Raw genomic sequence first — 12,040 nt, 5'->3', positions numbered from 1 at the left:
TTCCTAACAAGCATTTGTTTTCCTTCCTGAAAACCTCAGAAGCTGGGCACTTTGGCACTTCCCTTCCCACTCTGGTGTTAGAAAGTCTTACCAGAGTGGCCCATTGAGCTCCACCTACAGCACTCAGCAGCTTCTCTAGCCCACAGCTCCAAGCTTTTCCATATCTGTTCCACAAACCACTTTCAAAGATCTACAAATGATATGGTCAGATTTCTCACAGCAACACCACCATTCTCAGTACTGACTCTGTTAGTTGTTTTCCCTGATGCAACAATCAAGTCGCCTGACAAAAGCTATTCAAGGAAATGAGAGTTTGTTTTGGTTCATCACTTAAGAGGAGATACAGTCCATCATGATGGGAAATCAGGATGGCTAGAGTATAAGGTGACGATCTATACACAGTGTGGAAGGAGAGAAATGTTGGTACCCAGCTTGCTTCCTCTCTTTTTCTTCAGTCCGGGACCCCATCTCATACTACCCATATGCACAGTGGGTCCTCCCTCATCATCTTGATCTTTCTGGAAACTCTTCCTCAGATATACCCAACAGTGTGTCCCTTAGGTGATCCCAAATCTGTCCAAATTCACAACAAAGGCTAACAGGCACAGAATCACACAGGCTGTGGCTTTAAAGCGGGCTGGAGAGCACAGAGGCAGTGGGGGGCTCAGAGTAGGTTTCTGGATCTGAGATGTTTCTGTGTCAACCCACAGTAAGTGAGGGCAAGAACCATGCATGTGTCTGAGAGGAGAGGGTTTCAGGAGAAAGAACCAGTAGGGGGAAGGTCATGAAGGGAGTAGCTGGAGCCTGAAGGGCAGCAGGCAGGATCCATCTGAGTGTGAGGTGATCAAGGACAGTATCTTCGGTCAGGAGGGACTTCACACAACTTTGGGGGCTCACATGGGCAACAACCTTTATTAAACTCCTGCTTTATTAACAGACTCTCTTTTTTTTAGAACTTAGTATAAAATATAGTATTATTAACTTTTAAAAGTACCTATAGTTTTATCATTGAACACAGCCCCTTTTAGTGTCTATGTTACTCTTTTTTTCCATATTTGTGCATATTTTATTTCAGAAAAATAGATTTTCATACTATTTGTTTTACTGAGTTTCACATTATATACATTTTTCATGTTGACAAAAGGTCTTATAGATAGGATATATATATATATATATATATATATATATATATATGCCTGATAGCTGTATATTTCTCTCAAGTTCCTCTTGGATGCCCCAATGGTTTCCAAAGAGCCACTATTATGATGCTCAAACATCTTGCTAGGGTTGGATTACCTGGGGGGCCTTTTATGAGCATTTACCCATAGGTAGTGAATATATAAAGGCATGGGGACTTCATGATGGCAACTATATGTTGTAAATTGTGAGACTATTTACCTGCTAATGGTATCTGCCACTTTTTCAGAGTAGATGCCTTCTGGCACTGGCTCATACACCGCTTCCACTATCTGCAAGACAAGCAGAAAACAGCAACAGCATCAAAGAACCATGCTATCTGTGAGCAGTCATTCATAGCTAAAATGTGGGCTACTAATAAATTAATATAACTTCACGTACAAATTTTAATCAGGAATGAATACATCCCAACAAATGAAAATCAATGCTAATTAGACAGTTCTAGAATGTAGAATCTCATTCTCCATGCTGAGCTAAAGATAACCTTAGGCTCATGATAAGGTAATACATGGGATAATATAATACGTTGGCCTGTGGACCTAAGGTAGGACCTGGGGATGTAGCTTAATGGCAGAGCACTTTTCTAGCATGTGTTAGGCCCTGGGTTCCACCACAAAGAAACAGTAATCAGAAATTTATTTTCATAATTTTATATGATAAATTAATATAACAAAGAGGAGTATTCATGCAGTGTGATAGATATTTAGATGAGAGATAAGAAATTGTTGTAGGAAAACAAACAATGCATGCTTCTAACTGACAGTTGTGTGTGTCACAAAGGTAAAGAACAGGGTGCGGCCATTAGCTAGAGAAGGCCCTTTTGTTCCCTGAGGCCTACTTTAGTAGCCAAGGAAAGCATGTTGGTGCTACAGAAGGGAGGACTCAGAGTCGCCATCTGATAAAGGATGCAGCCTGCAGCCCAGACATCAGCCTTCTCTCCATACGGCTCACTCTTCAGGACCTCTGGGCTGAAATACATAGAAAGGATGTTATGACATACTCAGGAAATAAATTGGCACTGGAAGAATTCCAATTTTCATATTGGTGGTGTGGATATAAAAAGCAAGTAAATGGACATTAAAATGACTCCTAATGACTTTGCCCCATACCTATACTTACAGCAAATAGCAATTAACATAAAGACCCTCAACCAGTCAATTTACATAATGAGAGACACTGGGGTACTTGGTCCTAAATGAGAAAACATATTATACTCCTCTCGACAAAGCACAGGTATCTTCACAGAAGAGGGAGCAGAAAGATTGTAAGAACCAGAAGCCATAGATAATACCAAAGAAACAGTTATTTCCAGACTCAACAGGGCAGATGCACCGGCGAACTTATGCCTATTGTGACAGCATGCACAAGACCTATGCAAGCTACAGTCAGACAGAATCCCAGTATAGAAGGGCGAGAGGAACACAAAAATCCCACCACTATCTTGGGGAGGTACTGGCATTTGATAGATGCTGAGAGAGACAGAGTTTTCTCTAATGGTATTACACCTGTTAGGTCTACAACACCCCACAGCAGACCCCACTGCCAAGACTAGCTGAGCAACACAAACTGGACTGTATGGGGAAAGAAAAATGAATGATGAAAGAAGAAATCTCAGAGCTGGATGTGAAGGGATGGGAAGTGGGAGAGGTGGTTATGGAAGGAGGTGGGGGAAGGGATGAATATGCTCAAAATACATTGCATGACATTCTCAAAGAGTTAATAAAAAATCTTGTTAAAAAACACTAGCACTTGAGGGCTGATAAGATAGTTCAATCAATTAAGTTGTCTGCCACCAAGAATGATGGTATGGGTTTGCTTCCCAAGACCCCCAGGATGGAAGGAGAAAGACTGACTAATACACGTTGTACCCTGGCTTCCACATATGTCTACCCCCCCCACACACACACAGTAAATGTAAAAGAAAAAAACTGAAATTAAAAAATAAGTACCTGAAATTATTAATCACTATTACAAATAAACATATTAAACAGTCTCCTTGAACTTGAACATAACTCAGTAGTAAAATGCATGCCTAGCATGTGGGAAATCCTACACTCAATCACCAGTACTGCAGAACAAATACGTAGTGTCCTTAAACTGTGTTGGCCTCAAGATAAATCCAGAAGCACAACCAAGCATTTCAGTTTGTTTTGGCTAGTTTTATGTCAACTTGACACAAGCTAAAGTCATCTAAGAAGAGAAAGACTCAATTAAGAAAATGCCACTGTAGGGCATTTTCTTAATTAGTGATGGGTGGGGGAGGGCCCAGCCCATTGTGGGTGCGGCCATCCCTGGGCTGGTGGTCCCTGGGTTCTGTGGAAAAGCAGGCTAAACAAGCCATGGGGAACAAGCCAGTAAGCAGCACCCCTCCATGTCTTTGCATCAGCTCTTGCTTCCAGGTTCCTGCCCTTTTTGAGTTCCTGTCCTGACTTCCTTTGTGATGATGAACAGTACATATAAGCCAAATAAACCTTTTCCCTCTCAAGTTGCTTTTGGCCATCATGTTTCATCTCAGCAATAGTAACCCTAACTAGGACACAGTTTAAGGACTACTACCCACAAACCACTCAGGTACCCATCATGTGTCCTGGGGACATATTCTTCTGGCAGAGGCACTTTCTTCTTAGCAGATGGAACTCTGGGTCCCAGGATTCCTTTCTGTGCTATAGCTTCTTGGCCAGCTGTGTTTAGCACCCAAGGTTGCCTCCTATTTCAACTGTGTTTCTAGCTTTGAACAATGCGGGTATGGAAGTGGCAATGTGTCAGTCCCAAGTCTCAGCTAAAGAGTCACAGAGTCCTTCCATCTGTCCTTCAAGGAGCTATGTCCAGAACCAGAAGATGATGTCCCAAGACACTTCTCCCCTCACATGCTGCCTGACACAATATACATCGTATAGATCTTTCCCAAAGAACCCATAAACTAGGGCCTGAAGTCTGTGGACACAGAGGTCTATGTGTCTAACAATAAATGATTATTGTTGAAGATCATGGGAAAATGTATGGATGTGGCCTCTTCCCTTTTTAGCCATCTGGTTATGAAGTAGGATAGAAGGGGGACCGCATTCTCTGTGAGAAATGATAGTATCCACTTGGGTACCTTTTCTGAAAGTGCCATGCAACTTCGACAACCTGCAAGTAGAGCTTATCTGAGTGGGTTTGTAGATTTGGCATTTTAATTTAATTTAGTGTGATGGGATGTAGCTCTATTAATGACATTTAGCACCTTGTAACATATAGCTCAGCTAAGAATTCAAAATATGAGGCATGGTGGTACACAAGTGTGAGGGCAACCCTCAGCTTATTTTTCTCATTATTGTCTCTCATCTTCCTCGATCACACCACAAGTTCCCAGCTCACAGGCCTGCCCTCTGAAATAGTCTGGGAGATCTTCCCCCTCTGATGCCTGAGCTTGGCCACATGATTGACTTTGGCAAAAGTGATGCAGGAAAAGACTTGCAAGGTGTTTTCTCCTCTTCCAGCTCTTAAAATCCCTGTGAACATGGTCACACAGCCACCATTTGGCCTGCAAGCTGGGTGATGAGCAGCTACCTTCACTGCCCCTTCCCCACACCAGCCATGAAGCTATAATGCCTTAGTGATCCTGGACAACACTCTGATCCACAGCCTTAGTGGAACCAAATGTACTTGCCAGCATAGAGAGCATGGGTGGGGCGAGTTAACCGATTCAAGCCAATAAGTTTAGAGATACTCTGTTCAAGATAACTTTCATTGAAGTTAGCTTTCTTTGGCCCCTAAAGAGATGAGTAAGGTAGAAAGATGTTGTCTGATGATGCTTACAAAAAGAGGAAGAAAAGCAGGGTGTAATGACTCAGACCTGCAACCCTGGCACTCAGGAAACTGAAATGGGAAGATGAGGATTTCAAGAACAGTGTTGGCTACATTGAGAGCTCTGGGCCAGCCTGGGCTACCTAGTGAGACAAAACAATAAGAAAAGCCACAAGGAATGCGGTGAAGAGCCGGCCATGTGAACATGTATCAAGCAAAGGATAGAGGAAACCAGACTGTCAGGCAGGACAGTCAAATCCAGGACAGTAACTTCTGATTGCTAAACCACCCAGTCAGCTGTATTTTTATGATAGCCCCAGCAAACAAATGTATGTTCTGTGGAAAAGGCCATTCATGTATTTTTCATCTTCAAAAAGAAACTAGCCTTTGGGAAATATGGCTGAAATCATACTTAATTACTACTTGCAAATATGCTAGGTGGCAAATATGTGTGTAGCTACTGTTTAGATGATAACTATAAAATAATTCATTGTCTTGTGAGTTGAATAACTTTAATATAATTTGATTTCTTGTGAATTGAATAACCTTCGATTTCTAGCAATGCTTTTGTGGAAGCTAAACAGCACACACACACACACACACACACACACACACACACACACGCACGCACACGCACAGACATACATACACATGCATGCACACACACACACATGCACACACATACATACACATGCATAAACATATACACACACATGCACACACATACATACACATGCATATACACATACACACACATGCACACGAATACATACACATGCATACATACATACACATACACCTCTCACATACACGCTACTCACTCCTAATTTAAGATGGACTTTTCCAAGACAAAGGAAATGAGTGTGGAGCTGTAATGATACAACTTTATGAAAATGTCTCTCACATTGAGTCTGAACTCCCCTGGCCCTCAGAGCCAAATTGATAATGTACCCCAACATCACTTAAGACTTGCTATTCCACTGTGCAACAGGCTTTTTGACTCTAGCCTTTGAGAAGAGTCTAAGAACTAACCTTACTTCCCTCTAATCCCCCATGTAATCAGCTTTTACAGCCTAAGCAAATGCAAACTTTAATCTCAAGTCCTACTTTCTTCTGAGCGCTGACTCTGAGAGATATATGCGCATGCATTACAGTAATAATGATGAAAGCAAAGAACAGGTTGGAAACACCCTGCAGACACAGCTTGTGTTGGCAACACTGAGTGCTTTGAGGTCAGCTGGGGTCAGCTGGAGCCAGTGACTTAATCTTTGTAAAACTCTGCTAAAGATTTTTGTAAAGTGTGCAAAAACTGTAGTCATTGTACTTTATACACAATAAAAATGTTCAAGTAAATCGAAACGTAGTGTAGAGTTAGATACATGTTGAGGAGCTACACGTATCCCTCTGAAAAATGCTAGTAAACACATAAGCATAACTCATATCCAGCTGCTTCTGAAAGGAGGCTGGGATACCTTTGTCCTGAACCACAGACACCACAGACACACACACACATACACACATACACACACACACCACACCACACACACTGCACTATACACACACATCACACACATACATACCACACCACACAATACATACAACACTACACACACACCACACATACACACCACACACACACACACAACATACACCATACCCACCCCACCCCACACCCATATAACACACACTCAGCCCACCCCATGCCACACACACACACCACACCATATACATACCCGACCTACACATCCCACCCCACACTACACTACACCACACCACACCACACCACACACACACACACACACACACACACACACACACACACACACACACACTACTTCTGACTTCGAAGGGTGATTTCACAGAAAGTAAAGGCAAAAGGAGAGAAAAATGAGGAGGCTTGATCTAATTGAGAAATAAAGATAAACTGTTTCAATTTTAATTTTTCATGAGTGTTCCCTTGCTGATATACAAACAATTAAGCTGCTAATTGCAAGTAATTCTTATTTACTTGCTAAACAAGGAAAATAAATGTTGGACCTCAGTGAATGTCAAAGCATACTAGACCTAACATTATGAGAGTTTTTAAATAATTTACTTTCTTCTCAGGGAAAGTAAGTGGATAAAATGAGATGACCCATGCTGAAAGTCCCAGGTGGAAGAAGTGGACTCTTCTTTTCCATAGTTGTGACACTAAGTAGCTAAATTTCACTGTGCTCACACACACACAGACACACACTCACACTCACGCGAACACACATGTGCACACACACACACACACATACGCCTTGATGAGTGACACAGAGAAGGATGAAGACTGTCATGACCCCTGCACAAGATGATGTGCACATGTTTGAAACATCCAATGTTTTAGAAGCACTAGGATGAAAAGCAGGCAGAAATATACATGAAAATGACATGATATACTCTAGTTCTTTCTCACAGAAATACAGAGTAGCCATTCTGTCACAGCTGTACAACTGCACTAGAACAGAACAAGTCAATAATTCATATCTAAAGCCTGGATAGCTATAGGGTGGGGGGGTGTCATGGATTAGAGGTAGTCTGCTCTGAAATGGAATTTAATTGGAGATTACAGCAGGAACTCTGGTTAGCCTCACAGAGATGCAGATGGCTGTATGCACAGAAACACAAAGCCCAGCAGCAATGGTCACATAGCATCAAACCTCTGCTTCTGGTTCCATTCCTCAGAGCTCACTTCAGGACTGGCTGGTTCTAGGGCTAAGATCGAAAACCTATAAGGTTATTCAAACCAGAAGAAGCAAACAATACTACCTCATAATGAAAGGAGTATGTCATAGGGATACAGAGGCAGAGTATGGTATTGTCTGAACAACAAGTAGCCTTCTAATTAAACTGGCTGCCATTAACAATATGCCATAGGCTACAGTAAACAACAGCTATTTCTTCTTCATAGCTCTGGATGGAAAATCAGAAGTCCATTAGTACTGTGCTGGCCCATTCAAGTTCCAGGTGAGGACTCTATGACGGCTCTTTCTCACTGAGTCCTCTTATGAGGCAGTGGAATGGAAGCAATCTCCCTGGTGTCTGCTTGAATAAAGGTACTAATCTGTCCACAAGGCTCACCCTCTCTGGTAGTTTGACTGTATTTGGCCCCCATCATCTCACAGGGCGTGACACCATTAGGAGTTGTGGCTTTGTGGGAGTGGGTATGGCCTTGTTAGAGGAAGTGTGTCACTATGGGGGTGGGTTTTGAGGTTTCTTATGCTCGGGATATCGTGCAGTGTCTCAGTTGACTTCCTGTTGCCTGCAAGATGCAGAACTCTCGGCACCAGTGCCACATCTGCCTGCACACTGCATGTTCCCCTTCATGATGATAATGGACTCAACCTCTGAAACTGTAAGTGAGCCACCACAATTAAATGCTTTCTTTGTAAGAGTTGCTGTAGTCAAAAAAAAAAAAAAAGGAGTTGGTGTGATTAGTGTCTCTTCACAGCAATGAAAACCCCAAATCAGATACCCTCATAACAGACCTACCCATAAATGCCACCACCTTGGCAACTAAAGCCTCAACATGAACATTTTGAAGGACCACTTGTGACAATGCTGAATTTCTGAAAAACATTGATATGTTAATTAGAGAATTTATTGTTGATGAAATATCAATAGTTAAGTAATCTCCCACTCACCCAGACAGCCTTCTGTGTTTCTGGAAATGGTCTGCTACAAAGATATGTGTTTCTCCAAGTTGCTTATATAGGAATCATGTGCCTCCCTGACCTAACCTGAGAGCAGGCAAACACCCCCAAATCCCCACACTTCCCTTACATACTGTTACTTGTTCTGTTATATTTTGTTCCCTTTTACTGCGGGTCAGATCTCAAGTAAAGTCCCATGTATTGCAGGCTTATTCCTCGGCCTGATGCTAGTGGGTAGTGGTAGAAACAACACAAGGCTTTGTTGTAAGTGACTGTTCTCAGAGCCAAGCACCTGCCATCTTGGAGATTTGGTTCTGCCCCTTGCAAAAGGTCATTTCAGCTGGGCTTGCTGATGGCTCACACCCTCATAGAAGGAAGAAAAAGGGATCAGTTCCCAACTAAGTGTCTAGCTGTTCCCTGCCACCTAGCAACTCTGTACATGGCTTATGGGTGAGGGAGGACAGAGGGAAGACTAGAGCAGGTTTGTCCATCATCTATTCAGCTATGGGGAAGCCAACCCTTCTGGGCAAGGCTCTTCAGTTTAGGGGGAGTGTCCACACCCCTGTAAGTTACCCTTCACTTATTCTCTGTAAGGAAGCCTGATAAATTGTTTTCTGAAAAGGAACTTGGGCAGAATCCTGCCCCAGTTTGTCATTAAGACCTAGGGGAAAAGGGTTAGATGTTGTTTACATCTAACCCGTGGGAAAGAATATTAACCACAGGCCTTGTATGAGATTCTGGGCCACTGGAAGTATGCCTTTGATGGGAACTGTGGGATAACGGTCTCCTCCCTAGTCTTTTTCCTGTCCAAGACATGAGGTAAATGGCTTTTCACCCACATGTTCTGACCTGATGAGCTGTCTTGCCACAGGCCCACAGTAGAACCCATTGACACTGAGCTTGAAACTCCTAACACTGTGTGTCACAGAAAAACTTTTCTTTGTCAGCTTGTCCCCACAGGCATTTGTTACAGTAATAGAAAGCTGATGAACACAGCCCCCAAGAAACCAGAGTAGCTGGGTAGTGGTGGCATACGCCTTTAATCCCAGTACTCAGAAGGCAGATGCAGGCAGATCTCTGTAAGTTCAAGGCCGGCCTGGTCTACAGAGTGAGTTCCAGGACAGCCAGGTCTTCACAGGGAAACTGTCTCAAGGAAAAAAAAGAAAAAAGAAAAAGAAAGAATGGAGTAAATATTTTCCAAACTTTAGAGATAAGTTTCTCTCCTTTGCTCAGGTTCCTCAATTTGACCCAGCCTTAGTCTAAGGTATAATACAACTCTCTCTGGTCCACCTTGAAAACAGCCTGACCTTGGTCTGCCATTGATCACAGCTACCTTCTGCTTCCCACTTTCAGAAAGATTTCTTCAGCTTTACCGGCCCTGCTTAACTTTGCATGCCTATGGTCTCAGAGTGGACCGATGGAAGCTTTGTTTGGATTACAGCCAGCCTTCTTGCAATAATCACTTCAGATAGTCTTGGGTTTAGATATCTTACTTGAGAACTTGTTTCTGAAAAGTATAAGGATGGAACAGGAGCTGGTGGGGTGGGAGAGGACGCCAAAGTGGTACTGAGCTTGCTTTCAAGACAACGATGCTCCCTGGTAACAGTCCCCAGAGGCAAAATTGGAAACGTGGAAATAGGAAAGCCAGTACTCTTTTGGGTTTTGGAGTGAGCATCACCAAGAGGTATACAAGGCCACAGCTTGGAAGAATAGGACAAGAAAGAACCCCTTGTGGAGATAGCCAAGTTCCTCTGGTTAGTGGAATGCAGAGTAGTAGTATGGAGGAAAGAAAATGAATGAACACTTGTATACAAGCAGGGCCAGGACTCATGCCCTAAAAGCAGAGAGGTCCTTCTGTTCTAGGCTACTTTCTCCAAAGAAACCCATGGAGCATCCCCAAATGCAAAGCAGATCCCTTTACCACCTCCAGGGTCAGAGCATATTTTCTCCCCTAAGCTGCTTTTGTCAGGGTATCTTATTATAGCAACAGAAAATGAAACTAAGACAGGAACCACAAGATGGGCAAAAGGTGTTGAGGAAAGCAGGGGTGGTAATAGAACAGGTGACAGAACATAAGTAAAAGGCCACTTTAAATCAGAGGATACAGCTGGCAGGGAGATGGAAGGAGAGGGGGGAAGAAAATCAATAAAAACAAATTATGACTGAAAATGTCATAATACTTGGTGTGCAACTAATTAGTTAATTACTTTCTGATAACTCTTGGAGTTAAGTTTTACTGTTCATGCCACCAAAGAGAAGGAAGTCCAACAAGTCCCAGGTTCTGTCACAAACCAGCAACTCTGAGGCACAGTGACAGCTGGACTCTGCCACTGAGTCCAATGAGTTGGCTCTATTACAACCTAGAGCATAAGACCCCGACATCCACAGTGATTTGTTTTGTGAATTTATAAGGCTGGTCCTAAGGTACACACAAGGTCAGCTCTTTCTGAGGATGCAGACCAATTGCTCAGCCAGGGGCCATCCACCAGCAGTCACCTGCATTGAGTTGACCTGCCTCTCCTCTGCATATCTTCCTGAGGAAATATTCCCATTCTTTCTCTACCTCCACTGTGGTTTCTCACCTTATCACATGTGTGCCTCAGTAGCTTGTTCCTAAACTGAAGCACTCAAGGACCCTGACCCTGCCTCCCATAGGACTTCTCTGATGCATTCAGTGTTTCCTCTGCACCTGATATTTCATATGGATTCCTAACTCCTGGTGTGTCCCCCCCCACTTCACACTAATGACTCACACCTATACCTAACCTTGTGGTATAACCAGTTCATCCCCCAGAAGACAAGATTATATTTCATGGATAGAAATTTCTAAGGATCAGACTATTCAAGATGAACAAGCAGAGAGAAGCAACAGGGCTGAGACAGGCCATTAGTTGAGGACTCTGGGAAATTAATGAAATTAGTACTTGGAGAGAAACTGGAAGATGGTCAATGAGAAAGTAGTTCATTGACAATGTAATGATGTAGGGCTGTGGAAGCAGTGCTTGGAGACTTTATAAGTGAAAATGTTTCCCTAACAAATGTTAGAAATACTGATACAGGACCCCAAGGAACTTGGGACATAGTAAGGGCCAAGTGTGTGGAGACTCAGTTCTTGATTGAAGTAATTCAAACCTGATAATGATTTCATCAGGAAAAGACAGAAAAGGGATTTTCACATCCCACTGAGTGTATTAATTCCAAGTCTATTAAGAAGTTCATTTGGTTCCCAGGTATTGATTCACACTCCCATCTCTACTGATGGTCTTTAAGAAAATGGGGGCGGGTATGGAGAGCGGGGTATGGAGATGGCTCAGTAGTTAAGAGTGTTTGCTGCTTTTGCACAGGACCCAAGTTTGGTTCCCAGCACCCTTATTGGGTAT

At 42.9% G+C, this 12,040-nt stretch overlaps 1 protein-coding gene across 1 annotated transcript in view; it reads right to left on the bottom strand.

Annotated features, from left to right (window-relative positions):
- Nucleotides 1-12,040, bottom strand: part of Nek10 (NIMA related kinase 10) — a 159,929-nt gene that overhangs the window by 55,456 nt on the left and 92,433 nt on the right. The window contains exons 23-24 of the mRNA XM_035453369.1: nt 2,036-2,165; nt 1,399-1,469 (exon numbers count right to left, since the gene is read on the bottom strand). Of these exons, the coding sequence (XP_035309260.1) occupies nt 1,399-1,469; nt 2,036-2,165 (201 nt within the window). The remainder of the gene's footprint in view (nt 1-1,398; nt 1,470-2,035; nt 2,166-12,040) is intronic.

Source organism: Cricetulus griseus, assembly GCF_003668045.3.
Source record: "Cricetulus griseus strain 17A/GY chromosome 1 unlocalized genomic scaffold, alternate assembly CriGri-PICRH-1.0 chr1_1, whole genome shotgun sequence".
Taxonomy (NCBI): Eukaryota; Metazoa; Chordata; class Mammalia; order Rodentia; family Cricetidae; genus Cricetulus; species Cricetulus griseus.
This window is presented reverse-complemented; position numbering and strand designations above follow the sequence as displayed.